Source organism: Zalophus californianus, chromosome 4 (assembly GCF_009762305.2).
Source record: "Zalophus californianus isolate mZalCal1 chromosome 4, mZalCal1.pri.v2, whole genome shotgun sequence".
NCBI classification, from domain to species: Eukaryota; Metazoa; Chordata; class Mammalia; order Carnivora; family Otariidae; genus Zalophus; species Zalophus californianus.
Window position 1 is genome coordinate 181891016 of NC_045598.1, and position 27430 is coordinate 181918445.

Genomic DNA, 27430 nt, shown 5'->3' on the forward strand with positions numbered 1-27430 from the left:
TTTTTCAGGCCCCCCTGACTTCAGAAGTTTGGGCCTGGGACAATGGATGGGGACAAGGAAGCGAACACCTTCTGAGACAGATGCTCTTAGACCTTGGCTTCTGGCTCCCTCTCTAGGGCTAATGCCCAGTTACTGGCTTTCTCTTGTGAGCACATTTATTGGTTCTTAGAGATATTGCAAGAGCCTTCCAAGTCCATTGTTCTCTGTCAGACTGATCAACATACTACCCAGCTGGTTGTGTGTGACAACTCCTCAGCTTCTGCCACTGACAATCCACCCCATGGTCTCTTATTGCCACCACTCTCTTGGGCAGTAGCCCTTCAAAGACAGCTCAAGTGCAGTTCCTTCTGCCATACGTACTTGGCCCATGCGATATTCACAAACCCTTGCCATGACAGATGCTTGAAGTATAAGCCGATTCCATTAATGCCCACTTTCCTGACCCTTCTGCTCTAGGCTATTCCAGGACACATCTCATCTCTTCAATTCTCAAGACTGGAAGCAGGCTTCAGATCTAGTCAAGGGATGAGATGCTTGTCTCCCCTTCTTGCAGCCCTGGCATCTTTATGGTATTTCTTCTTGCAGTCTTGAAAGGGGAGTAGCGCCCTACTCCTCTCTAAATCAATGATTCACTATCTCGATGACCTTCCTCCAGAATGTCTGGGTTTCTGTTCAAATAGGTGAAATGTAGTCAGAGGAGCAATGGCTGCAGGACCAGCCAGTCAGTCCTGGGGGAAGCAAGTAAGCACCTGCAAAAAACCCAACTGTATGCTTCTACTCAACGCAAGCAACAGATAATTTTAAACATTTGTAAACGTGTATAAGCCAAGAAGAAGAAATTATCCCCAACACAACTTATGTGCCTATTTTAACTTTGACGCAAAACACTGGGGAAAGTACAATGAAAAAAGGATATTACAGCATAAACTCACTTACGAACACAGGTTTAAAAATTATAAATAAAATATTAGCAAAATGAATGCAGAAATCTATTAAAAATATGCCATGGACAAAGTGAATCTATTCTGGAAATTCAAGGATGGCTTAATATTGGAAAATCTATTCATGTGACTTAACACATTAATAGACACACATGGCTATCTCAATAGATGCAAAAAAAGCATTTCATAAGATCCAGTATCTGTGATGATAAAAGCTCTTCATCAACTTGGAATCAAAGGAAACCTGCTTAGCTCTACCTAAAACCCCACAGCAAACACCTTAGATTGGAAACATTCTTCACACAGTCAGGGCTATAGGCAGACCGTCACTCTTACTGCGGCTACCCCACTCTATACTGGAGGCCTTAGCAGGGCACCATAAAGAAAATAAAAAAACAGAGGCATAAGGATTGGAAAATTTTTTAAAGTTGCCGTTTATAAAAAAAAATGTGTTCTTCTATATAGAAAACACAGGATCATCTATAGACTAACACCACATCTTTTTAAAAAGGTCAGCAAGACTGCCTAATACTATATCAGAATACAGAAATCATTTGTCTCTTTATACAACAGCAAGAACCAATTATAAGAGTATTTTAAAAATCCCATTCTACAAGATACTTAGAAATAATCTAATAAAAGATGGTGTAAAACCTCTATGGAGAAAATTACAAAACCTTATTGAAGGACTCAGAAGAAGGTCTAAATAAATAGAGAAAGCTATTCCAAAGTTCAGCAGGGAAAAAATCAAAGTCACGAAGACGTCAACTTTCCCCTAATTAACATATAAATTAAATGCAATTTCAATCAAAATTACACGAGGGATTTTTAGGGAATTTGAATAGCAGATTCTAAACTTCTTACAGAAAAGTAAAGAGCTAAGAACAGCTGAGATCAGTTTGAAAAATGGGAATACCTCCTACCAAATATCAAGATTTACCATAAATCTACAGATATTAAAACCATGTGAAGGTGCATCTGTGAAGCAGTCTAGGGAGCCCGGAAATGGACTCATGAGTACACAAGGAGAGAGTACATGGTAAGGGTGGTGTCACAGATCAGAATAATAGCATCTTACTAATGGTGCGGACAATTGGCTACCCATACGGGAAATGACTGGTAACCTACCCCACACTGTAGTCAAAGGTTAATTCCCTATAGACAGATACGACACTGGAATAATGAAAAATGTCATAAATGCGCCCCCCCAAAAATACAAAAATAAACTTAACTACATTACTGTATTTTTGAATTCTATAAAGCAGAAGCACTTATAACAATTAAAGATAAGTCAAAGGCTGGAAGAAGATATTTGCAAGGCACATAACTGCTAAAGAATTTGCACCTAGAATACAAAAGAACTATAAATCAATAAGGAAAAAAAACCTTATAACTTACTTAAAAAAGGCAGAGGACCTGAAGAGAAGAAATATGAATAGCCAATAAAAATAGAAGCAGACATCTAAGTTACGGATACTCACTAGTAATTCTAGGAATGCAAATTAAATAAAATATTAGGTGGTATTTAACAACCAACATGATTGGCCCATGTTTTAAAATATCATACTATCTAGTGTTGGCAAGGATTAGGAACTCTTCTATACTGTTGATATAGGAGTATAAATTAATGCTGTTCAAAAAATTGGGCAATGAATATAAAGTGGAAAAAACGTTCCTAATTAATGACGTGGCAATGTCTCTGCTGAACACTCTAGAGAAACTTTCATACCTGCATGAGGAGGCATGTGCAACATTGTCCAAAGAAAATGAAAGCAGGGAAACACTCTAAATGACCATCCAATGAGGGATGGCTGCGCCAGGGCTGATCTCCAGCTGGCAACCACCAGGAGGGCCACGCAGGCTGTGAGAGCTGGTGCGCATCCTGATCCGTCAGGGCCAATGAGTCACCAGCTGTTAGATATTTTGAACATCACCTCTGGGATAAATTGTGATTTAGTCACCCAATGGAATGTTATTCCCCAGTTAGAATGAATGAACTAGCTCTACCTGTCTTTATATGTAAAAATCTCAAAAACATAACGTTGAATGGAAAGCAAAGTTGTAGAGAGACATCGTTTGTGAGAAAAAAAAGATACACATAGCCACTCTTGTTCAAGGAGGCATAATTTCATCATAAATATATTTCAAATGTGTATATGGATGGGATCACATATACCAAATATGCACTTAACTGTTAGGATGGCAGGCCCACTGAAGATGAAAGGAGAATGGGAAGGACTCTCAGGGATATTTTATTTCTTATTTTTAAAAAGATCCAAAGCAAAGATGCCAATTATTGATACTTATTAAATCCAGGTAGAACTATAGTGTCTATTGATTTTTAAAACATTTATGTATGTCTCAAATATTTTATAATTATTATTTTCTAAGATTAAGAGATTCTCTTTTCAAAATATTTAAAGCTTTCACTGTATGGAATCAAATCAACTGACTATAGCTGCAATTCACTTAAACAAGCTTGAAAAATTCATGCTTGTATAAAAGACCAATTTAGAGGCTTATTAATCACATTAAAATGTATTCATTATATAATTCACAAAACAGACTATTTTATGATGTAATCAAAATTATTTGGCTTATAATAATGTGATTTACATTTAACTTTTCTAAAATATCTCCACTATTTTAAATCAAAGTACACATGTCAATTCATCTTTCCTGTGCATCTTATAGAGATTTGTCTGAGCATAATTTTAGATGCAAATTAAATTTGCTAGCTTGGAAAGGCATTTTTTTCCTAAGGGAGGAAAGCCTCAGAGAACTGACCCAAACAATGAGACATTCCTACTCTTTCCTCCAAAATTCACATCACAATTTATTCTTCAAATCAACCATCTGAAATATGATACCGCGAACACTTTGGGAAGTGAAAATAGTTTGCTGCTTTTAACCAAAATTGAGTAGAAAGTAAGCTCTCGTAATTTGGTTGTGCGTAGAGTAGCCCCTGATGTCTGCGTACCTCCATCCTTCAAAGCCTGGGTAACTTCTCCCCTTGGCTTCATTTCCCTCCTCTTCTTGCAGGTTCCTCTGAGCCTCTTCCTTGTCTTTGGCTCGTCTGAGGCAGTAAGCTCTCTCTTGCTCTCCGATTTGTTGTTCAATTACTGGAAAATTCTGCAATGCCTGAATCCTTTCTGATCGCTCTATTTCCTTACCGTCCAACCACTTGAATAAAAAACAACCAACATGGCGCAATTATTCAAAAGTCACAATTTGAATCAGCCCCAAGTTGACTTTGATTGGAATATTGTGAATTTAGAAACAATAAGTAATGCACCATAGTGATGCGGAATTAAAAGCAAAGTAATTAATGGGAAACATCAGGAACTTTGATCAAAATCATTTATTTAATACAATTAACAGAGTTACAAGGTATCTTTACTGGTAAAAAAAATAAGTAGGTCTTCTGTTGAAACTAATTATTAATGACAAGCTCTCAAAATATATTGATTTTATAACTGTTCACTATATGAAGAACGTCAAAGCCTCAAGTCAAACCACAGCTCCAAAGTGTAACAATGACACTTTGCAAATGCTCTTTACAAAAAAGGGCCTTGTATGTTACACAAAGTTGGGCTCTAGTACAAATGGGCACATGTTCTACCTTCAACAAAAAGATGCACACACTACACTGTTAACTGTTACAGTCACTGTTTATATCTGGTGTTTTTATGGTGATTTTCCAAGCTGAAATATTAAAATAATTATCTGGATGGGCCCAGTGTAATCACAAGCGTCCTTATAAGGGAAAGAAGAAGGCAGACGTATCAGGGTCAGAGTCAGGGAGAGATTAGAAGATGCTACTGTTGGCTTTGTAGACAAAGGTAGCGGCTATAAGCTCAAAAAAGCAGGCGCTTTTAGAAGCTCAAAATGGGAAACGAATTCTCCCCTGAGGGCAGCAGAAGGAACACAGCCCTGCCAACACCTTAAATTTAGACTTCTCACTCCAGAACGGTAAGAGCACAAATTTGTGTTGTTTTAAGTCACTATGTCTGTGGCAATTCGTTACCAAAACAATAGGAAACAACCACAAAAGGAAAACCACACAAAGGTTGGGTAAAATATAAATTTAAAAAATTATCAAGATCAGTAAAATTATAAATCAAAATTATAATGTGGATATTTGGAAAAATAATTTACAGTACGTTTTGGATATAAGGACTCATACGGGCTGCAGGTTTCCGGCACCTGGCCGACAGCTGTCACAGCTTCCAGCCTGAATGCACAGCAACAACAGGGGATCCAGCACCCATCCAGGGAAGTGGCTCATAGTGGTGTGCTACAGGATCCATTTCTGTGATATGCTGGTCCTTATCAGTTCAATGTTTCAGTACGTCATTGTATAATGATGATCAGCTTGGGTTATGCTTGAGTTAATTTATCATTTTATTCTAAATATGTATTCCAGATTCAATTACCTGAGTCACTCATTCTCTTAATCAAAAAAAAAAAAATTACATTAGAAGAAATGTGTTCCATAAATCCAGCAATCTCGACTGTGCAGAACACAGCAGTCTAAAAACAAATGTCCTCTGAGAATAAAAGAAAATGCCTATCACGAAGCCAATGCATCCCTGCATTTTTTTTGCAGAAGCATGGGGCTGCACGCAGGTCTGAAACTCTGGGAATTACATGAAAATTTAACATTACTAGTTGAACATAATCGGGTATATGATTTCTCTAGAAACCATCTGTTTTTCCCCAGGTTTCAAAAACAGTGAAGGGAGATAGAGCATAACAGGTTAACACATAGAGCAAAGGCTCTCACATGAGGTCCCTGGACCAGGAGCATCAGTGCTATCTGAGAGTTTATTAGAAATGGATAATCCTGGGTGCCAACATCAGACCTGTGAATCCAAAACTCTGGGGTGTCGCCCAGCAAACACCACCCAAGAATTCCAAAGCATAGCAAAGTCTGAGAACCACTAACACAGAGAATGAGTTAAGAGAAAGCAATGAAAAGAATTTATAAAAGCACAGTAGTTTAAAGACAACGTAACACAAAGGTATCTAGCTGTCATCATCTCAAAAACTCTTTTAAGTTTTGGTTTGCCATTAGTAATGATGAGTGCCCTCCAAGACTATGATTCGTGTTCATCAAGTAATAGTTCAGCTAAGCTCTGTTGTGTTCTAAATGAGAAAGGAGAAAGGTATTTAATTTATTTTTCAAAAGTTTATTAAAGCTATTAAAATAACTTTAAAGTTTCAGTAAATCGAAGGATTAGTTCTGATTTTCTGGAATATTCCACACATTCCCTGACAATGCTGTGAATAAACAGGCATTATTGCAGTTGCTTGTTTTCATTTCTCCGAGATTTCTGCATCATTAAAATAAGCATACCTTTAGTTGTTGAAGAGTCGCCACCACGAACTGCCTGTAACCATCAAAGTCAGCACATGGGTTACCCATGAGAAACAGCTCCTTCAGGTGGATATTGTGCTGAAGGGTTTTAATGCTGCTCAGCTCTCCAATGAAATTTACGGTCAGGTCGAGTTTTGTCAGCCCTTCACATCCTGTTGAAAGAAGTAAAAAGAAAATAAAGCAAAAAAAAAAAAAAAAAAACACACTGGTAATGAAATGTGTGCAACAGCTCATAGCAGGAACAATAACTGCAACATTTTTAAGTATGCTGATTAATTGCCTGGCTTACCAAGAAGTGGATTTTCAGAAATACCAACTCAAAGGTTTAGCCCTGACTCGCTTCTCTATGAGCATTTCCCCTTCACCCCTCCAGCCAGGGAAAAATCACTTTCCCTGTCCATATCTGCAAGCCCTGGGCTGGGTAACATACGGATTTGGTCACTATGTGCTGCTAGGGTGGACACGACACCAAAACAAAGCTCCTCTAGAGAGGACACCTGCAATCTGTTCTGAGAATTTTGTCAGGTAGGTAGGACACATCTTGCCATGAAGGGCGATGGCGGGAGGGGTCCCCAAAAGGAAAGGCAGTTTGTAAAACCCAGGCATCGGAGTTAATATTTACAAAGTCACACCGAAGAGACAGAATGACTCCAAGACCGCCAAGGACTGCACTGGAGGTACCAGCAAATATTAAGAGTAAGAGTTGGGTCCTCAGAGGAGTAATAGAAAAAGGGTGAGTCACGGATGCAAAGATGGTTTATAGAGATGGCTGGATGCTACAGAAATTTCAATCAACTCCCTTCACTCACGTCCCATGGGAGCTTGCTAGTTAGGAATGCAGACTTTAGAGTTAGGCAGATAGGAGTTCAAGTTCTGTCTTGGCCACATCCTTGCTGTGTGATGTTGGGTAAGTTATGAGCCTCCGCCTTTGCCTCCGTGGTATTATAAGAGCATTGGTACCCAATCAGGGGTTGCTGTGAGGACAATATAAGATGATTCAAGTCAGGTACTTAGCACAGTACCTGCCACCTAGAGAGCTTCAGTAAACACTAGCTAGGATGAGAAATAACCCAATAAGCACTCTTAGGGTTATGTTGAACAATGTGCTTATGGGGGAAGAAGGATGCTTGCTCTCCCGTGAGCAGAGAGTTTGCAGTTCCTTGCTGTGGACTTAGGAAGAGTTGACCTGGTTCATACAGCAGCCTCTGTGGGCTAGGTTCAGTAGAAGGCTGTCCCCCCTGTGGCTGGTTCATGCTTGTTGGATCAACCTGGCAGATTTTGTGGCCATTAATACCTAGAGAGCCATTTCCAGCTGAAAACCCAGCCCTAACTTGTTGTGCCCTCATTGCTTCAAACATCTACCTGCTCCAGCCCTCCCCTATGCTTCCTGATTATATCTTGCTTTTCTGTTGTTTCGTGGCTATATAACTTAGGGCAAGCTTTGGTTCCTGATATAGTAACCTCACCAGTATGATTTGATTCAGTTGGGTTCATAGCTCTGCAACCGTGTCACCTTTGGCAAGGTTCTTCTCATTGCTGAAGGCTATATGTTGGAATGAGCTTCATTAAATGCTAGTGTTCTCTCTTCCTTACCCTTTCTTGATGTTAGCATCTGACTCTGTCGTGTCCAGAATTCCAAGTTTTCCTCCAATATAATCATATCCCAAACCAGAATCTTCCAAATAAGATAGTTCTACCTTAGTGCTTCCAAATGTAGGGCGTCACCCTAGAGTCATCCCTCCATGCGTTCATTCATTCATTCATTCATTCATCCAGGAGTTCACGGGTACCTGCTATGACCAAGTTACTGAGCCAGGTCTTCAGGATAAAGTGGTTAAAAAAAATCCATGGCTTTTCACCTCAAGCTTATGTCTAATAATGGAGAAAGGAGAAAAAAGATATGCATTCTAGGGAAAAAAAATTCTTGGTGCAAAGAAGTGAATCTGAAGAAGCAGGCAGAACCAGAAGTAGGCAATGCCCATTGTTATATTATGAGCCAGCCTAAATCGATATGTACTGGTTCTTTCTCCACCCCCAGTCATTGTTCAGCCCATTGGTTTTGGCTTCCAGCCTCAATATTCTACTAGATTTGCTCCTCTAAAGGTGATGAGAGAGACCTTCATGTTGACAAATCTAACAGACCTTCTCAACCCATTATGTCACTAAACAGTCGGCACATTTGGCATGATTGACCATAAATTCTTTTTAAAAAACTTTCCTAAAACTTTATTTTATTTTTCTTTTTATCTTTATTTATTTTTAAGTTCTTGTTTTAATTTCAGTTAGTTAACAGTGTTATATTAGTTCCAGGTGTATAATATAGTGATTCAACAATTCTATATATCACCTGTTGCTCATCATGTCAAGTGCACTTCTTAACTGACCATGAATCCTCTCCGAAATGTCTCAATTGTCTCGGAAACAATGATACTACTCTCTCCTTCTTCACTTTTATAATGCAGCTTATTACTCCTGGTCCCTTTTATAGACTTTTCCACTCCATCAACGGTAAGGAAGGAAGGACAAAAGGAAGAAAAATGTGACATTTGAAAGACTCCAACATGTTCAAAAATCTATATAATTTTTATTTTGCTGTAATTTTGTTGATGAAGGACCCTCCAAATATTCATTGTATTTTCCAAAATGATAAATCTTAATTGTTCTACTTGGCCTACCCAAAAGAAAGTAAAGCACATCTGCCATCCTAGTGAACAATTCTTGCTGAACTAGCCAGGCTTGAGAAAGCCTCTCTCTGGAGTTAGGCACTCCTACCTTCAACCGAGTCCCACTGTCCATCTGTTCTTCGAAGGTCCACCTCAATGGCTCATGGGGGTGAGAAGGTCATTAAAATTGACAACATTGATTTCCCAAGGGGGGAACCTCACACTATTAGAAACCCCACCTCTCCTTCCAGGTTAGAGTGAGTCAGGAATAGGGCTGGAAAACGAAGGCAATTTATTAGATCCCAGTGAATCCAAAACAGAGGGGGGGAAAAGGTATGCTAGCTAGCTTTTGCCATCCAGCAAAACATAAAAATAAACAAGCAAAAGTCCATCTTATGCTTAAAATTATATTGACATTAACTCAAGTAGGTGGGCTGAGGGATGTATATCCGTCTTCCTCCTCTCACCTCAAACCTTTAAAATTAAACAGAGTACATATTTACCAGCCGATATGATGCATCCTCCCTCCCTACTGCCCATCCCCCCAGACATATCCTCAAACTACTCTGCACCCAGTGCCTCCCTTAGAGGTGGAAGGTGGCGCTCTCAAGAAGTGCCCAGGTAGAGGTCAGCAGAGGGCTGTGGACTACAGTTCCCAAAGCTCAAAAAGACAATAGTGACGATGCTGCCCTCTTGTGGCAGATGAGCAAAACATACAGAAAAACAACTCTCCCGAGTCCTTCCAAGATCCTTTCTTAACAAAAACAAGCCCTGGACGTGGCAACTGAGAGTGAGAGTTTTAATTACTTCTCTGACATTACAGATTGACATTTTACTATCACAAAACATGCATGCAGAGTAACTTTTGTTATGCCACTTGTTAACAGGAGACTGCGCGACGGGGCTGTAGAGTGTGGCAGCTGGAGGAACGGGATAACTCCACCTCTAATGCAGAAAAATGCCCACGATGAAAAGAATCTTCCCAGTTCCAGCACTGAGGACGGCTTTGGCCCTTTGATTGTGATGGTATTTTGGGTTTTGAGGATGAAAATTCAGAACGTATGATGAATACTTATGTCTTTGTTGCTCTATAACCTTGAGAGTCACCAAAATACCCATTTCTACACTAGGAGGCAAACAGGCTAAAATCCATCGTACCCTAAGTAAAGTCCTCCTAATTTTAGCTATTGGCAGATGGGAGCGGCGTGGGGAGAGCAGCTCGCGCGCCTCTGCCCCGTGCCCCTGTACTCCGGAGTCAAGCCTGCCAGTCGCCATGCCCTGCTCACTCGCACAGAGCCCCCAGAAGCCCTGCCAGCCCAGTGAGAGGCCGGATGTGGAAACAGAACCTCACAAGCACAGAATGAGCCTGCGCCAGCCACCTAATCAGCCAAATCCGTCGTGATTATGAACAGACACCAAGTGTTACCAGGCATGTAAAAAAATAAAATAAAAGCGCAAAATAGAAGCCTGCAAAGTGAAACAGGAAACCTTCCAGAATGTAGAATAACAAGACAAAGAGGTTTAAGTAAAAGGAATACAGTGTAAGAGAAACGGAAGCTCAATCTAGTACTTTTAAAGAAGTTCTAGGGGAGATGAGAGAAAACAGAGGTGATGGGTATGTCTATTACCTTGACTGCGGCGATGGCTTTCACAGTGTATGCATATATCCAAACTCAACAAACTGTTTACATTAAATACGTGCAGGTTTTGTATATCAATTATATCTCAAGAAAGCTATTTTTTTAGCTTTCTTTAGAACACCATCAGAGAGCTGACAAGAAAATCCACAAAATGAAAAAAATGTATCTACAAATCATGTATCTGACCAGATTCTAGTATCCAAAATATATAAATAGGCTTTACAACTCAACAGTAAAATGACAAATAACTTAATTAGAAAATGGGCAAAGGTTCTAAATAAACATTTCTCCAAATAAGGTATACAGATGGCCAATAAGCACATAAAAAATGCCCAAGCTCATCAGTCATTAGGTAAACACAAATCAGAACCACGATGAGATACCACCTCACACCCATCAGGATGGCGCCTATAAAAACAAACACATAAATACAAATATAAAATAACAAGTGTTGGCGAGGATGTGGAGAAGTCGGAGCACTCAGAAACTGTTGGTGGGAATGTAAAATGGTACAACTACTTTGGAAAACAGTATGGCAGTTCCTTAAAAACTTAAACAGAGAGTTACTGCATGATCCAGCAATTCCATTCCCAGAGGTATACTAAATTAATTGAAAACACATGTTTATGCAAAAACTTGTACATTAATGTTCACAGTAACTTTATTCATAACCAAAAAGTGGAAACAACCCAAACGCTCATCAGCTAACAAGCGGGCAAATAAAATGTTGTGCATCCACATAATGGAATGTTAGCCACAAAAGGGAAGGAAGTACCAATACGTGCCCCAGCGCGGATAAACCCTGAAAACATTATGCTACAGGCACAAAGGACCACATATTCTGCAATTCCATTTTCATTAAATTCTCAGAATGGGAAAATCTATGGACGCAAAGAGTAAATGAGGGGCCAAGGCAAGGAGTAAATGAGAAGTGGATGCCAGTGGATACAGGGTTTTGTATGGGGTGATGGAATGTTCTGGAAGTGGATAGTGGTGAAGGGCAGGCACACAACCTTGTGAATATACTAAAAACCACTGACTTGTATATTTTAACATGGTGAGTTTTATGGTGTGAATTATATATCGATTACAAAATAAATGGTTCAAATATTTCAAGTAAGAGACATTTTGAGAAAAAAATACAATTTTCCACATTTACCTTATTTTATTTTTTACTGAGGTGTAACTGACACACAGCATTATATTAGTTTCAGATATACAACATAGTGATTTGATGTCTGTATAGATTGTGAAATGATCACCATCAGAAGTCTAGTTAATATCCATCACCTTACAGAATTACAGAATTTTTTTCTTTATGATGAGAATTTTTAAGTTCCACTCTCTTAGCATTTTCAAATATGCAACAGAGCATTATTAGTTATAGTCACCATGCAGTGCCTTACATCCTCATGACTTATTTTATAGTTTTAAATTTTGTACCTTTTTTTCATTGTGCCTTTTTTTTTAATTTTACCTTTTGACTTCCTTCATCCATTTTGCCTGCACCCCCCAACCCCCACAACTGGCAACCACCAAATCTTCTATTCTATTTATCTCTGAGCTTGGTGTTTTGTTTTGCTTTTTATATTTCACATATAAGTGAGATCATATGGTATTTGTCTTTGTCTGACTTATTTCACTTAGCATAATGTCCTCAAGGTCCATCCATGTTGTCGTAAATGGCAAGATTCCATTCTTTTTTATGGCTAAGTAATATTCCATTGTGTACCTGAGTACATGTGTGTGTCTATCACATTTTCTTTATCCCAAAAATACATTGGTTCCTTTTTTTGTGTGATAAATGTGAGATGTACTAGAGAAATTAAATGTAAAAAATACAATCATTAAAACCAGAATATAGAATATATTTATATTCAGAAACTATAAAGAAAAAAATTGATAAAGTTGAGTATATTAAAATGTAAGACTTCTGAATAATACTAGTGTCATAATTGGAACAAAAGTAGTCGACTCAAGAGAAAATATCCATCCATACATAAAGGATTAACATCTGGAATGTATAAGAGCACATTTAAAAAAAAGAAAAAAGATAAATCAATAGAAAAATGACCAAAGAATATGAAGTAGTAATTCACATAATAAGAAATACAAATACTCAATAAAAATTGGAAGGGTTATATGGACTTTCAATAATCGTAAGTGAGATGCAAATTTAAAAAATTATTTGATAACAATGCCTTCCCATTTTTAAAAAAAGATTCCTTATAAAAAATATTAGTGAGCTTGTGTAAAAATGTGTACTCACATGGACTACCAGTACAAAAGTAAATTGATACAACCTTTTTGGTGAACAATTTGGCAATATTTTTCAGAAGGTGCATATTTAAACCCGGGAATTCCATGTCTAAGTGTTTGTCCTATAAAAAAATGTACACATACACACGGTGCAATGTAAAAGAACCCTCATTGTGGCCATGCTTATTATGGCAAAATGCTGGAAAAAACCCAAATGTCCATCTGCAGACAAACTGGGAGATAAATCAGTGTACCACCATTCTGGTAGAGAGTCCCCACATTTCCTGGATAGCAAAGAACAAGGTAATTTCATAGAAGAAATCAATTTTCAAAAGAATACTCATGTATGATCCCACTAATAGAAAGCAAATGAAACAAAACAACTACCTTCTATCCCTGGGAAGGAAGCTGTTTTAGGAGGGGATGATGTGGACTTCCATTTTCAAATTTATGTCCCTCGTTATTGTTCGAATTTTTATCACAATAATTAATAAACATAAGACTTAGGTAAAATGCTAACTTGAAAAGTGTGCCTATTGGTTAAGTGATACTGTTTAAATTTAGTTGTAAGTCTCAATTTTAATTCATAATAAAATATAAGAAGAAAATTCTTACCTTCCAAATTTTCAATTTTTTCGATGTTGTTTAAAGCTAAATTCAAATATTCAAGTCTCTTTAGTTTGCTAACATTTTCTGAAATATACAAAAATGTAATTAATTAACCTTCAAGATAAAAGCTATTTTTACATAATCTGCTGTGAAAATTATAATGGGAATCTAAGCATTAGTATGCTTATCAAAACCATGTTGCTTTTTCATGTCTATACCTGGACATTAGACATCCTTGGTTGCCAAATGCAGCCTCATTTCTTCCTCCATCCTTCCTCATAGAACCCACGTCTGCTCTTGTCTCTAGCCAGCTCTAACTCCAGGGAGTTTGACTTAACCAAGCTGGGCCAGTGCATAGCAATAACAGGTCCCTTGCTAAGGACAGCTCAGGAACCTAGGCTTCAGCCAACTAGCCCACGGCCATCTCCTAGCAGCTATGTGATGGAGGAGTGGACTTGCACATTAACTGCGCCCAGTCAGATGAGAGGCAAAGACCTACATTCCATGCTGGGGGACTGCCTTTTTCTTTCTCCTGCTGGATGTGAAAAGGGAAGAAAGTGATATCCTGATTGCTACCCGAGTCATCCCACAGCCATGACGAAACTGGCTGTAGGATGGAGCCCACACTGGGACCGGTGGAGCAGAAAGAAGGAATCACCCAACCCTGGAGCCTGCGCTGTCTCTAGACTTAAAGTTGCATAAGCCACACTAAGTTGGGTTTTCCTTTACTTGAAATCAAGCTCACCCTGCTACACACAGGATTATCGATTTTAATAAATATGGAAGTTCAGAGAGGCAAAACAATAAGCATATATGAGTCAGAGAACTGCTGTAGGATGGGGACATTTAAAAATGCTAATATTAGCATAGCTAATATTGTCAAGGACTTATTATCTGCCATGTACTTTCCTAGGCATTTTCCATATATGATATCATTTCATCCTCGTAATAACCCTAAGAGGTAAAAATTACTGTTGGCTCCCTTTTATAAATAAGAATACCAATGTGCAGAGACTTAATCCACTTGTTCACGATTAAATGGCGAAGCCAGGAAATTTGACTCCAGATCTTGGCACTAAATTGTTACACTAAAAGAACAGTCCTTTCTAAGAGGACATGAACGTGGGGAACCCTGCCAGGGAATGTGCATGGAGGGGACTCCTCGCTTAAATAATGCTCCTTCTGCCCATTTTCCATGGATATGAGGAAGATCAAACATGATGGCTTATGGTCATCATCACCCTTACGATCATTGAATTTCATTTAAAATTTAGAAAACACCATGTACTTGTTCATGTAGACCCAAGAATAACACCTCTGTGAGCCTCAGCTGACTCATTTTTTAAAATGAGGATTTTAGAATAAATTACTAACGTTTCTCTCAGCAATTAGATGATTTTAAGTAATACTGATGTTTCTAGAAGGTTCTCCAGGCAACATCTGAGCATTCAATAGTCAACAGATTTGTGGAGCTCTATGTGCCCAGGACTATGACCAACAGAGTGTGCAATCTGTATCCTGAACAAAAATACCTACATTTTTATGTTATTATCATTAAAATTGCCAGCCTACAATAAAAGACTTGTTCCTTCCCCACATTTGTTATATGTATAGCCCTCTAAATGTGAAAAGAGTCTTCTGGTAGGAAAAAAAAAATTGTTTGGGACGGATTTCTTAAATTATCCCTCCAGCATAATGAGCCAAATTGGTCAGGGGAAAAAACAAATGGTTCTACGGATAAAAATGTGCAGCGCCTCTTGGACAGCAGGAAGGGAGTCTGCAAAACCATGGTTCTAGCCCAGACCGTCCCGGAAGCAGGTCTCACCAGTTGCTACCACCGGACCCACAGACTTGTGGTGGACCAAAGCCATCCCCCAGCACAAGCGGCTCCGCTCTTACCTTTAGGCCTTGGGCTCACTGGGAAGCTGTTACAAATGCAGATTTGGGGAGCCCACCCCCACCGGTTCAGTCAGGAAGTCTGGGATGGGGCTAGAACCCCACTTTAACAAGACCCTGGAAGGTCCTCGACTCACACTTGGGTCAACGCTCAGCACAGTCTCGCTCCGAGCCCAGCTGTATCTCCCAACGAGGACCAGAGCTTTAGGAGAGGCAACTGTTCTGCAAACTTCTACCTCAATGGCACCAGGGCAAGTGCGAATCCTAGAGAAATACTTTTGCTTGCTAAATAAGCGCCTACATTCCTATGGGTGGAGCAGCACTGAAAAATCCCATTATTAGGATTTAAAAGAGTGTTTAATTTAAGAATACTTTGGAAGCAAAAATTTAAGCTTTCTCACAGCTCTGAAAAGGCCTGAAATACTATGCTACTAATTAGTAATTGTGATGGACCCAGCTGTGGAGATTAAAATTTCGGGAACTCTTTTAGATCTGTACAATTAGGACGGCTCGTTAATGCCCACCCACCCCCACCCCCCCCCCCCCCCGCACAAAAGCTGGTGGTTTTCTGTAACAGCCTTTTTAATTGAACAATGTGCCAGAGTTTCTAATTTCTGGTAAAGTGAAAGATGTTGAAAATAATTATCTGAAGAAATATAAAGAATTGTAATAAATCTTCAAAAAAGAAAAATAATGCAAAATCTAGGCTTTTTGCAACCCGAGGACCAATTTTCAAATATCCACCAAACCAGAGGCAACCACCTCAGCAGGGTTTCTCGCCCTCAGGGATACTAATGTTGTGGGCCTGGAGTTCTTTCTTGTGGGGCTGTCCCGTGCACTGCAGGATGGCTAGCGATGGCTCTGTGCCCGATATGTGGTAGCAGTGCTCCCCTGCCCTGCATGCACTTGTCACAACCAAAACTGTCTCCAGAGGTTGCCAAACACCCCTGTTGAGAACCACGGCACATCTCGAGGGCAAGTTCAAACAGAACCTAAAAGCCGACCTCTGGCTCTGGCACCACGGCCCACAGAGGTTGGCACTCCTTCTGCCTTGTGGACCCTAAGCATCCCTTTCCCCCCACCTCTGCCCCTACCTCCACGTGGCTAGCCTGGGTAAATGACAGCATCAACAGCAACCGTAGCAGCTAGCATCTGAGTAACTGTTTCACGCAGTCCCTGGCGTGTACATGGCAAGACTAAGTGACCTGACCTAATTTCACACAATTTTCACTGGCTGAGGGAGGGACCAAGCCCATCAGGACCTGTGCCTCCTCTTGCCACTAAACTACAGGTTGCTCTTCTGAGTGTGGGGGGCGCTCCTGTTTCTGGGTGGCAGGACCCCCTCAGAGTGACTCCACAGGCCTCCCTTCTCTCTGCCACTTAACTCTTTCTTCCCCAGGGGATTGTGGGGCAGGCCCACCTAGCTGATGGATGAAGTGGGAGAAGGAACTGGGCACGGCCAGTCCCCCCACCCTCCTGGCTGCTGGGGTCTCCCTGCCAGCAAAGAGTACGCACTCTCGTCCCCTACGCAAGGCCCACGTACTGCCCAGCCTGCATGAGACCAGGTGGACGGATGGAACTTGAGGGCAGTTTTAGGAAGCCCGCTTGGCCACAAGGCTAAGCCACCTACCTTCTCCAAAAGGTTTTGTCAGTTATAATGCTGATGTTTTGATCTGTCAACTTCTCATTCCATTACAAACTGGAGCAGTGAGCAGGGGTGTAGTTGTGGAACCCCTCTGATAGCCAATACAGAGAATAATGCCTTGCACATCCACGTTCTCCATCACCAGGGCAGAATCAGCCACCCCAGGGAATCTGAGCGTTTGCTCAACTTGCACACAACCCTTTCAGTTCTATGGAGTGATGCAAAACTATGACGAACGCCGGGATTCTATTCTCCTTTCAAACAGACAAAACCAGGCTATAAATGAGCAGGTCAACAAGTACGCTCCCACCTTTAAGGGCCCCTTGCAACTCCTCGATGGCATCCGTGGGAGCCCCGGGAGAGGGTCCACGCTCAGCTCCCAGGAGCCGGCCGTGTCTGTTTCCCCTGTATGACTCTTGTTCACCCATGTTGTCTTCCTCTAAGAATCACACTGCCCTCCCCAAAGTTCTCCCATTCGAAATGTCAAAGAAACCATGAGCACAAAATCCTGAAGACTTACCAATTTTTCCAATGAGGTTATTTTGAAGATAGAGGATTTTTAAATCCCGGCACCATTTGTCAATGTGTTCTAGCCTTTCTATTTCTTGCTGATGCAAGGAGAGTTCCTCCAGGGAAAAAATTACACAGTCATTGTGTTCAGCATTCCGTCTAATAAGATCTTCTGTGACTGAAAGAAAATTTGTTACATATTACATCTCCATCCCTGCGCTCATCATCAGGTTATTACATTACGGATGCATTGGTTTTTCTTCCCAGTTTGATGTCAGTCCTCCAGGCCCCAGCGATTTTCAAAAGGGAAGAGAACGGAGAGGTGCTGCCTCCTGCTGGTTGACACCGTGATGAGTCAGAGAGCTTTTTGTCTTTTTTTGCACAGGGTCTACCTACATTTTGCTGTCTGGATGGGGACAGAGTGGGAGGGTAATGACCGTGAGAATGTTGATACGGAATCCCATGGTGGTATGGGATTGAACTGGATGAGACTCACTAAATAGACCAAGACAGGGTGACTCAGACTGAGAGGCACGGTCTGGCTGCCAGAGGGTAAAACCAGGAAAGCACCTCCCACCATTTCAGTAAGGAAAGGTCCATTCATTCCACTGACATTTATCAGTTTTACTAAAGTTGAAGAGAAGTGAGAGGCGTACCCTAGATGTTGCCTTGTAATCTTACAAGGCAGCTACCCTGCGGTCTGTTTCTGGGAGGAAGAAAAGGAGTCGCTCACAGGAGGAGGGTGAGGAGAGTCCCCGGCCCGCTGACAGGAGTGCCCTGCAGCATGGGGGGCTGCTCTGTTACGGGGGCACCAAGGAGCTGGAGACAATGCCCTGGTCCAAGCCTGGAGCCAAGAGCAAGACAGGAATCCCCTTCATGAGACACACTCAAGGTAAAGACGTGATGACAATGGACAAATCATTGTGTTTTCCAGTGCTATTAAAAACATCAATAATCCATTTTAATGTCCACATTTTAGGTGGACAGTGGAACGTTGCATGTCCAGCCTGAGAGATAATAAAGATTTATTTATTGCCGCTTACAAAGTGCCAGGCACTGTCCGAAATGCTTTGCGTGTGTTCACGTATGAGTATTTACCCTCGGCAGATGTCCTCATCTGCACAGAGAGTTTAAATAACTTGCCCAAGGTCTAGGTGGTAAGTGCCAGAGCCGGGTTGTGAGTGTAGGAGTCTGGCGTCGACCGTGGGCTGTTAGCCACCACGCTACGCCGCCCCAAAGAGGAGCAAGGAAGAGCCTCGCAAGACATCTCAGGCCTCCTCAATGGTACAGGCTCCTCTAGCTGAGACAGAGTTCTGCACAGGCCCCTCAGCTGCCCTACTTCCACACCACATCCTGAAAGGGGATGTTGGCCTTTTTTTTTTTCCTTTAAATTTTTTTATTGTTATGTTAATCACCATACATTACATCATTAGTTTTTGACGTAGTGTTTCATGATTCATTGTTTGTGCATAACACCCAGTGCTCCACACAGAAAGTGCCCTCTTTAATACCCATCACCAGGCTAACCCATCCCCCCACCCCCGTCCCCTCTAGAACCCTCAGTTTGATTTTCAGAGTCCATCGTCTCTCATGGTTCGTCTCCCCCTCCGATTTCCCCCCCTTCATTCTTCCCCTCCTGCTATCTTCTTCTTTTTTTTTTTTCTTAACATATATTGCATTATTTGTTTCAGAGGTACAGATCTGTGATTCAACAGTCTTGCACAATTCACAGCGCTCACCAGCGCACATACCCTCCCCAATGTCTATCACCCAGCCACCCCATCCCTCCCACCCCCCACCACTCCAGCGACCCTCAGTTTGTTTCCTGCGATTAAGAATTCCTCCTATCAGTGAGGTCATAGGATACATGTCTTTCTCTGATTGACTTATTTCACTCAGCATAACACCCTCCAGGAGTTGGCCTTTTTAAAAAAATGTGAAAACAGGTTCGAACTCGATCAGTTGTGTGCAGTTAGCTGAACCCCTGCTATTTCTGGTAGAAGGAGGTGGGGTTGCTTGCCATGACAGTTGTTTGGAAGAAAGACAAGGGAAATGTAAATGTCCAGAGATTAAAATACTGTACCTGGGGAATTTCCCTGCTGTTCTAAGCTTGGGCTCCACTGGCCAGGCAGAGCTGGCTGCAGGACAGGTCCTGGGGAGGGTCAGGCCAAAGAGGCAGCAGGGAAGGGGGCTACTAGGGCAGCCCCTGCCAGCCCCAGCTCACCGGGGTCCCTGCCGCTGACAGCTTTCTGCCGTCTCTGGAGGCCACAGCTAGTAGGCAAGCCGATGGAAGCAGAAAAGGACTTTCCAAAAACCAAGCCTGGTTTGGGCATTAAAACTACTCTCCACACATCCCACTACCACAGTTGGTTCTAACAGCTAAAATCAACTGATAATGAATATATGGGTGCAGCCAAGTTGAGGACACGGCGAAGCTGCTGTGTAAAGTCAAATGTATCAGCTGTCTCTGTAATCAGCTCCAAGAATTCTCTTTGTAAGGATGCAACAGGGATCGAGGTGTTAGGATGGCACAACCTGTCGTGTCAGCTACCCTAATGAAATGTGGGAATTATTCACTACCATGAATAAGACCCTCGGTGACCAGTGGGGTATATGTAACTTGAACTATATCAATCCATGGAGCGGGGGGGGGGGCTGGGTTTTGGAGGCCTTGCTGCCATCAGACCTAGAGTCAAAGGGACCAGGAGGATGTGCCCATCCAGGGCCCATGCCCTTCCCTCCAGAGCCTGTCCCAGGCAGAACACTAGAATTCTCTGCCCAAGGGGCCCCAAGCCTGCCTCTAAGCCCTACCCTGGCCACTTCTCCAGGTTCATTCCCGAAGACACCCCTATCCCCTGGAGTGTCCAAGGGGCAGCTCTTTTCTGGAGATGCGGATAGATATGTAGGCTGGAGTAGGCGCCACACACAGGGCCTGAGGGACAAGGATGGAGCCAGGGACGGGAAGAGAAGGGAGGGGTGGGCCGGGGAGCCCGCTCTCGCCAGATGTCCCCCTCCTCCCCAGCGCTGGCACAGAACCCGAGGAGCTTGAGAAACATCTTAAACGTAGCCTTCTGGGTTGTTATACTCTTGTCGAGAGAGGAAAATGCATTTTATCTGGCAGTTCGATTATAACTTGACACATGAGCGTCCGTTATATTCTTTCCGTGGGTCACCCTGGAAGGCTTAGTGGAACATTCATGTTAAAGATATAAACCCAAGCTGGATCCCACAGTAGCTGTCATCTATAAGTATGGTGCAGTCCAGTGTGGTCAGCGGAATTCTAAAAGTGTCTTGTTAAAGCACCACGGTGTCTGGCCTGGGAAGACTACGTCAGCATCTGCACAAGCCACTGGCGCCGGCCTGGGCCTTGGAAACGCTAAAGGGATCACGGGCCACTCCAGCTCCGCAGCCTTAGAGGATTTTCCGATTTGTCGAACCCTAAAGACCCGCGGGTTCCTCTCCAGGTACCAAATATCCTTCCCATGTTCTCTTGCTACACCTTTCTTAAAATTAAGAAACTCTTTTCACAATGCTATTTTCTGTGTGAACTTGATCACTTCCATGCAGTTGTCAACTCCTCCCTTTCAGAGGCAGGTAGATATTAGGAAGGAATTACGTCGATCTGAATCTCCTAACCACGAGAATTAAGATGATAAAAATCACTATCAGTTGAAAGGGATGGGGGTAGAGGAAACTCCCTTTGCACGAATAACTCATTTGTGCACACACACACACACACACACACACACACACACAGGAGAGGAGGGTCTAAGGTTGGTTCAGCACCATAGGGAAGCCTGTCCAACAGCAACGATTTTACGCAATTGGGATAGATGAAAAAATGGAGAATCACAGAGGAGGGCAGTACTGCAAAAGTCTGGGGCACCCAGCGGCCCTTTCCTGAGCTCTTCTATAGAAAGCAAACTGGGGCATGGCCCCCCATTTTATAGCACTCAGGAAACTGCTGTTATACAATGCTGGTCCACCTGCAATGGCAACCATCAGCGAAGAAACCAGAGTCCCCAAGAAGAAACGTGAAAGAGTATGTACGTGTTTGGGGATAACAGTGTTCCAACGCTTTTCAACAGGAAAGCATTTTGTAGTTTTACACTCTATGTCCTTTAGACCAAACACTCGTTTACTCCCAGGAGCATTGTTCACCTTTAGAAAGTCCTACTCCAAATAATACAGCACTGCAATGACAAGAAATCATTCCAGGGATTTAAAGCTGCTTTGGAAGCGTTAGGATGTCTACCCGAACCCTGTCTCCAGAGAGACAGTACTACCACGCCTACCACCCAGTGGTAGAAGAACATGCCCAGGTACTCTATGAAACACAGTGCTTTCGCTTCCTTATTTTGGAAAAATTGAAACAGCAAAATCTGGGACCCAGTGGGCTCTGAGAAGTGTCTCACCCACAGAGGGCGCTAGCCAAGACCTGCATGAGTGGAGCAGTAGGCACTGAGAAGAACACGGACGGTTAAAACACAGATTCAGACTTACCTCACTAACGGAAAGCTGCCGAGGAATCCAAAGTTTTAACCAAAACTCACCGGCCAGCCTACGCTTCTTTTCAATGCCGTGGGATGACTGGGTTTTCAATAACTTGAGAGAATGTCAATAAAATGACTCTTTCGGGGTAGGGGTGAGGCGAAGGGCAGAAGGAGAAGGTTTCTGGAATACTGGCAGTTGTCAGGCCGTGTTTGTTTCTACAAAGTTTTTCAGTGTATTGAGCAAAGTTCTAGAAACTCCCAAGGCCAATAACGAAGCGTTCATTCATTCAGGCTTTATACTATGTTTTGTAAATAGCCCTCTATATCTCACCGGATTAGAATAAAATCGATAGTATATGTTTAGGGCAGATTTCAGCAGAATTTGTAAACATCTTGAAACACCTAGCAGATACATCTATGAAAGAGAAATGTAACAGAGATGAAGGGGTGACAAATAGGAGAAAGTCACCTCTTGTAGCATTTACACTTTTAATTGTTTTCAATGGACACTTTTAAAAACAGAATTACTCATTTGCCCTGCCTTTTGTGACTGGCTTGGGGTCATGATAACAAGCACTGCTAGCCATACTAGACCCAAGCCAATGACTCACGTAGAGAGTGCTCTTAAAGAACATGAGTGAAGGGCTCTGGGGCAGTGACAGAACACAGAAAGAACAAGGAGTGGGGAGTGACCAGTGTTACTGAGTGACAGGATGGAGGTCAAAAGAGGCAACGTGGAGAAGAAGCCTGAGCTGAGTTTTGAAATGTGAGTAGGTATTTGCCCGATAAACAGAGGAGGAAGGGGTGCTCCAGCCTATGGTAGATGCTGTGTTGCCCAGTTCCCTCTTTCAAAACTGAATGATCAGTTCTTCTAGCTGCTGGGAGTTGTGCCAGCAGACTGCTCACAGATGCCCACCTTCTTCATAAGTCACTCGGCTGAAGAGACACCTCAACTGACATCGTGCCCCTTCCCAGGAAAGCCCATATCCAATGACTGGCTGTTGGGGGCCCTAATGGCCCAGCCCTCTCACCTCAGCTTGGGAAAATCAAAAGGTCCGTTCCCAGTTTAGAGGTCCTTCCAAGTTTCCAGGTTGGTTAGCTACGTCCTTTGTTAAAACCCATCACAGCCCAACATCCTTCCCTGTCCAGTCTTGCTGCCTTCGCTACCCACTCCACTAACACTCCCTAATGAACCTCCTGCATGCTAATCTCCATCGAAAAGTCTGCTTCCTGGGGAACCCAACCCGGAAGAGTGGATACCAGAAGTGGTACATGAAGGCAGATGCTAACCAAGATGGGCTTCCAGAGTTGGAGTCTGCTGCCTGGGGTGCAATGGGGATACCCCCACTGGTGGGTGGTGGAGCACAGATAGTGTCTGGCACAAGGTGGCTATGGGATGTTTAACACTTGCACTTGCGTTGCAAAGAGAACAGTGTCAATCCATCTGGAATACCATAACACAAATACCATAAAGTAGGTGGGTTACAAACAAGAAACATTTATTTCTCACAGTTCTGGAGGCTGGAAGTCCAAGATCATGGCATGGGCAGATTTGGTGTCTGGGGAGAGCCTGCTTCCCCACTGATGGGAATCTCACGTGGTAGAAGGAGCAAGCTAGGTCTCTGGGGCCTCTTTCAGAAGGGCAATAATCCCAATCATGAGGGCTCCCCCTTCATGACCTAATCACTTCCCAAAGGCCCATTTCCTAATACATCACTTTGAGGGTTAAGATTTCAACATATGAAGGGCACCTGGGTGGCTCAGTCAGTTAAGTACCGACTCTTGGTTTCAGCTCAGGTCATGATCTCAGGGTTGTGAGATGGAGCCCCATGTTGGGCTCTGTGCTGGGCGTGGTGCCTGCTTAAGATTCTCTCTCTCCCTCTTCCTCTGCCCCTCCTCCCCACCCTCTCTGGAGGAAGGAAGGAAGGAAGGAAGGAAAGAAAGAGAGAGAGAGAGAGAGAGAGAGAAAGAAAGAAAGAAAAGAAAGAAAGAAAGAAAGAAAGAAAGAAAGAAAGAAAGAAAGAAAGAACGAACGAACGAACGAGAAAGACGAAAAGAAAAAAGAAAAGAGAAAGAGATTTTAGCATATGAATTTTGGGGAACACAAACATTCAACCTATAGCAAATAAGATACTAATGGAAGGGAATGCACTAGTAAGTGTGACATGACACATCAGGCAGTAGAGAAATATGGGGGAAATCGTAACTTAAAAACTCAAAGACAGTTGCATTGGGTGGCTGCTGCTGGATAAGGAAAGCCTGGGTGTGATTAGTTGGACATTAAAAAAAGCCAGAGTACCACACTGGCAGCATCTAAAGAGGTTTGCTTCCTGAAATCAGAGGGTAGAGAGGACAGAGAACCAGCACCGGGACTTAATCACAAGAGGAGCAGGGACTTCAGGTTCCAGACATGATGGAGTCATAGGAACAAGACTGAACTTTCAGCCTAAAACAACTAAAATCCAGAATATATGAAAAAAAAAAAAACTGGACATTAGGAAATCCAAAGGGAAATAAGAAAGTATTTTGAACAGAACAAAAAATGCAAAGCCATATCAAAATGTGTGGGATATGGCTAAAACATAAGTTGGAGGAAATTTTAGAGCACTAAATACCTAAAGAAAGGAAAAAGGTCTCAAACATCAGCTTCTTCCTTAAGAAACTAGAAAAGGAATAAATTAAACCCAAAGTAAGCAGAAGAAGGTAAATAACAAAGATTATACCCAAACTCAATGAAATAGAAACAGAAACAATTGAGAAAAGTCGATAAAAATGCTTTAAAAAATAAAATTGGTAAACTTCTAGCCGAACCAATCAGTGAAAAAAGAAAAGACATAAATTGCCATTATTGGGAATGAAAGCATGACATCATATAGATTATATAGTATTAAAAGGCTAGTAAGAACTTCATGCTAATAAGTTCAGGAACTTAGATTAAATGGGAAGATTCCTTAAAAGTCACAAACTACCAATGCTCACGTGGGAAGACAGATAAACCAAACAACCCTGTATCTACTACAGTAATTGAATATGTAACTCAAACCTTCCCACAAAGAAACCACAGCACAGATGTCTTCACTGATAAATTCTACCAAACATTTAAGGAAAAATAATACCCACTGTACACAAACGTTTCTCTAAAATTTAAGAGAACTTAAGAATTTAAGAATACTTCCTGAGATAATTCTACAAGGCCAGCTTTAACCTGAGTCCCAAACTAGACAAATACAAGGCCAAGGCTAACCAGGGGAGATGTTGTTCTAGAGGTGGGCTAATTGATAGAAACTGGGATGACAGACTCTTGAAACAATGAAGGCCAAGTAGGGACATTTAACTTTAGAAGTTAGGTGGACAGATGCCATAATGAGGGACAAGGTTGGAGTGGTGGCCAGTGGTCCACATCCATGGAGGGCTATGAAGATGGAGAACAGAACATGACATTCCTAAGAACAATATAGACAAGCAGCCAACAAAGGTACCGTGCAATCTGTGCAATCAAAATACAACAAGGATTGATGACCAGAAGGCTAAGGACAATTGGCTCAATAAAAATTCACAGTCTCTTGCCTAGTTGCCAGACCTCAGTCAGTTTTTGGACCTGAAACTAGGGTTTTCAGATTTAGCAAATAAAAATAATGGGTGTCCTGTATTTTTATCCGACAACCCACTGACTAAAAGAGAGGCTGGGTCGCCAAGAGTACATGGCAATGATTGATCCAATCCTTTCCAAAAGGACTGCTGGCCATTTACTTGAATAACAATACACTGGGGAAGGGGGGGATAGCAAATCACGTCGTCGCCTGCTGGACACAGGATTTGAGTTGTCATTAATCTGGAAACACAAAGCATTGCCAAGTATTCTTACCAGAGTGGGGACATGTTGGGGGCCAGGTAATAAATGGAATCATGCCATGTCCAGCTCACAATTGGTTAATCCATTAACAAATGTTGACGGATATGTGGATTGTTTCCCTTTTTTAGCTACTATGAAAGCATGTGCTATAAATGTTCATACACAAAGTCCGTGTGGACAAAGCTTTTCATTTTTCTTTTGTAATATCTAAGGATTACATGAGTGGGAAACAAAGTTTTCCTTTAATTTTTACTGCTGTTGGTCTAATTTTTTTGTCTATTGCTTTAGAGAGGGAATACCAGTAAGTGGTTTAGGAATGGGGCTTTTACTATTTACAAATCACCTGTCCCTTCCACCAACCCGTCAGCTCTTCCAGGGCAGGAACCCCATCCCCCAGCACAGTCTCTTGATTTAAAAATATTAATTATGACACTTTTACGGTAAGTGAGCAATTAGGCTGAACTGTACAAAATTGTCACAAATGAGAGTAAGATCGGAAATTGTGTTGGTAGGTAAATGGTTCAATCCAATATAAATGTTAATCCCATCATTTGCACCTTCTGTGGGTGTATTTGTAAACAAACACTTTGACAACACTTAGCCAGGTCTCTAAAACAATACTGTCATTGCCTTCCTTTTGGAGATGAGGTTTAGGCCCAGATGGGTGAAGCCACTGGCTCGAAGTCTCCAGGCTGGAAGGGGGAGGAGGCGGGCTCCAGAGCGGGCTCCCTCCCCCACCACGTACACTGCCATCCCCGAGTGCTAAGGCTGCAGCTCTGAGAGTGACTCGCCCAGGACCACAGGGCTAGCAGGGCTACACGCGGGCCCGAACCCGGCACGTCTGACGCCAAGCCCTGCGCCTTCCACCACCCCCTATCGTGAAGTCGCGTGCCTTTCTCGCCTACCCCATTTTATAGATGAGGAACCTGAGGCTCGCAGAAGCTAAGCTGCCCGCCGGGTTGGCCGGCAGAGAGGCTGGCACAGCCGGGCCTGCGGAGGGCGGAGGGCCCAAGTGGGCCGGGGTGCGCGGGCCGGGAGGGGGCGGTGGTGGTCTGTGTCCCCTGGGACCCGGGACGACGCCGGGAAGGGGCACAATCGAGGGTGGCAGGTGGGAGGGGACGCTTACTCCGGCCCATGGCACCTCTTCGGCTCGCGGGCGGGGGAAGCAAGACCCGGACCCTGAGGTCTTCCTTCGCGCTTCCCAGTCACGCCTCGGTGCGTCCGCACCGGACCCTGGGAACCATGGCAACGGGGACTCTACGGCGGCCGCGCGGGGCCAGGCTCCGCCGCGTTTCCAGCGCCCAGGAGGAACAGGAAGGAGAGACTCCGCGAGAGAGGGCTCGTAGCATAGATAGAGGCTCCCGCCGACACCGAGTCCTCTTCCCCGTCCCCACTCCACCTTCCGCAGACTGTTTCCCTTTCCCCAAATCAACTGGCCAGGCTGAACACCACAGGGCTCTCGCTTCCTAGTGGATCTGCCTGCCAGGCATGCCTCTCATCCTGCCCTCCACTTTGCCTTGTCTGGGTAGTTAACGCCCTCC

At 42.7% G+C, this 27430-nt stretch overlaps 1 protein-coding gene across 5 annotated transcripts in view; it reads right to left on the reverse strand.

Annotated features, from left to right (window-relative positions):
* The window catches only part of LRRC6 (leucine rich repeat containing 6), a 74956-nt gene extending 47809 nt beyond the window's left edge, over window positions 1-27147 (reverse strand). For 4 of the 5 annotated variants that reach the window (XR_003518064.1, XM_027584007.2, XM_027583999.2 and 1 more), the window contains exons 1-5: window positions 27016-27147; window positions 17554-17721; window positions 13499-13576; window positions 6301-6473; window positions 3922-4124 (exon numbers count right to left, since the gene is read on the reverse strand). Coding sequence is in view for 4 of the 5 variants with exons in the window: in XM_027584007.2 (XP_027439808.1) it covers window positions 3922-4124; window positions 6301-6473; window positions 13499-13576; window positions 17554-17721; window positions 27016-27025 (632 nt within the window). In the remaining variant the exon portion in view is untranslated. The remainder of the gene's footprint in view (window positions 1-3921; window positions 4125-6300; window positions 6474-13498; window positions 13577-17553; window positions 17722-27015) is intronic. The other variant, XM_027583990.2, reaches the window with a different exon arrangement.
* Window positions 27148-27430: the final 283 nt, after the last annotated feature.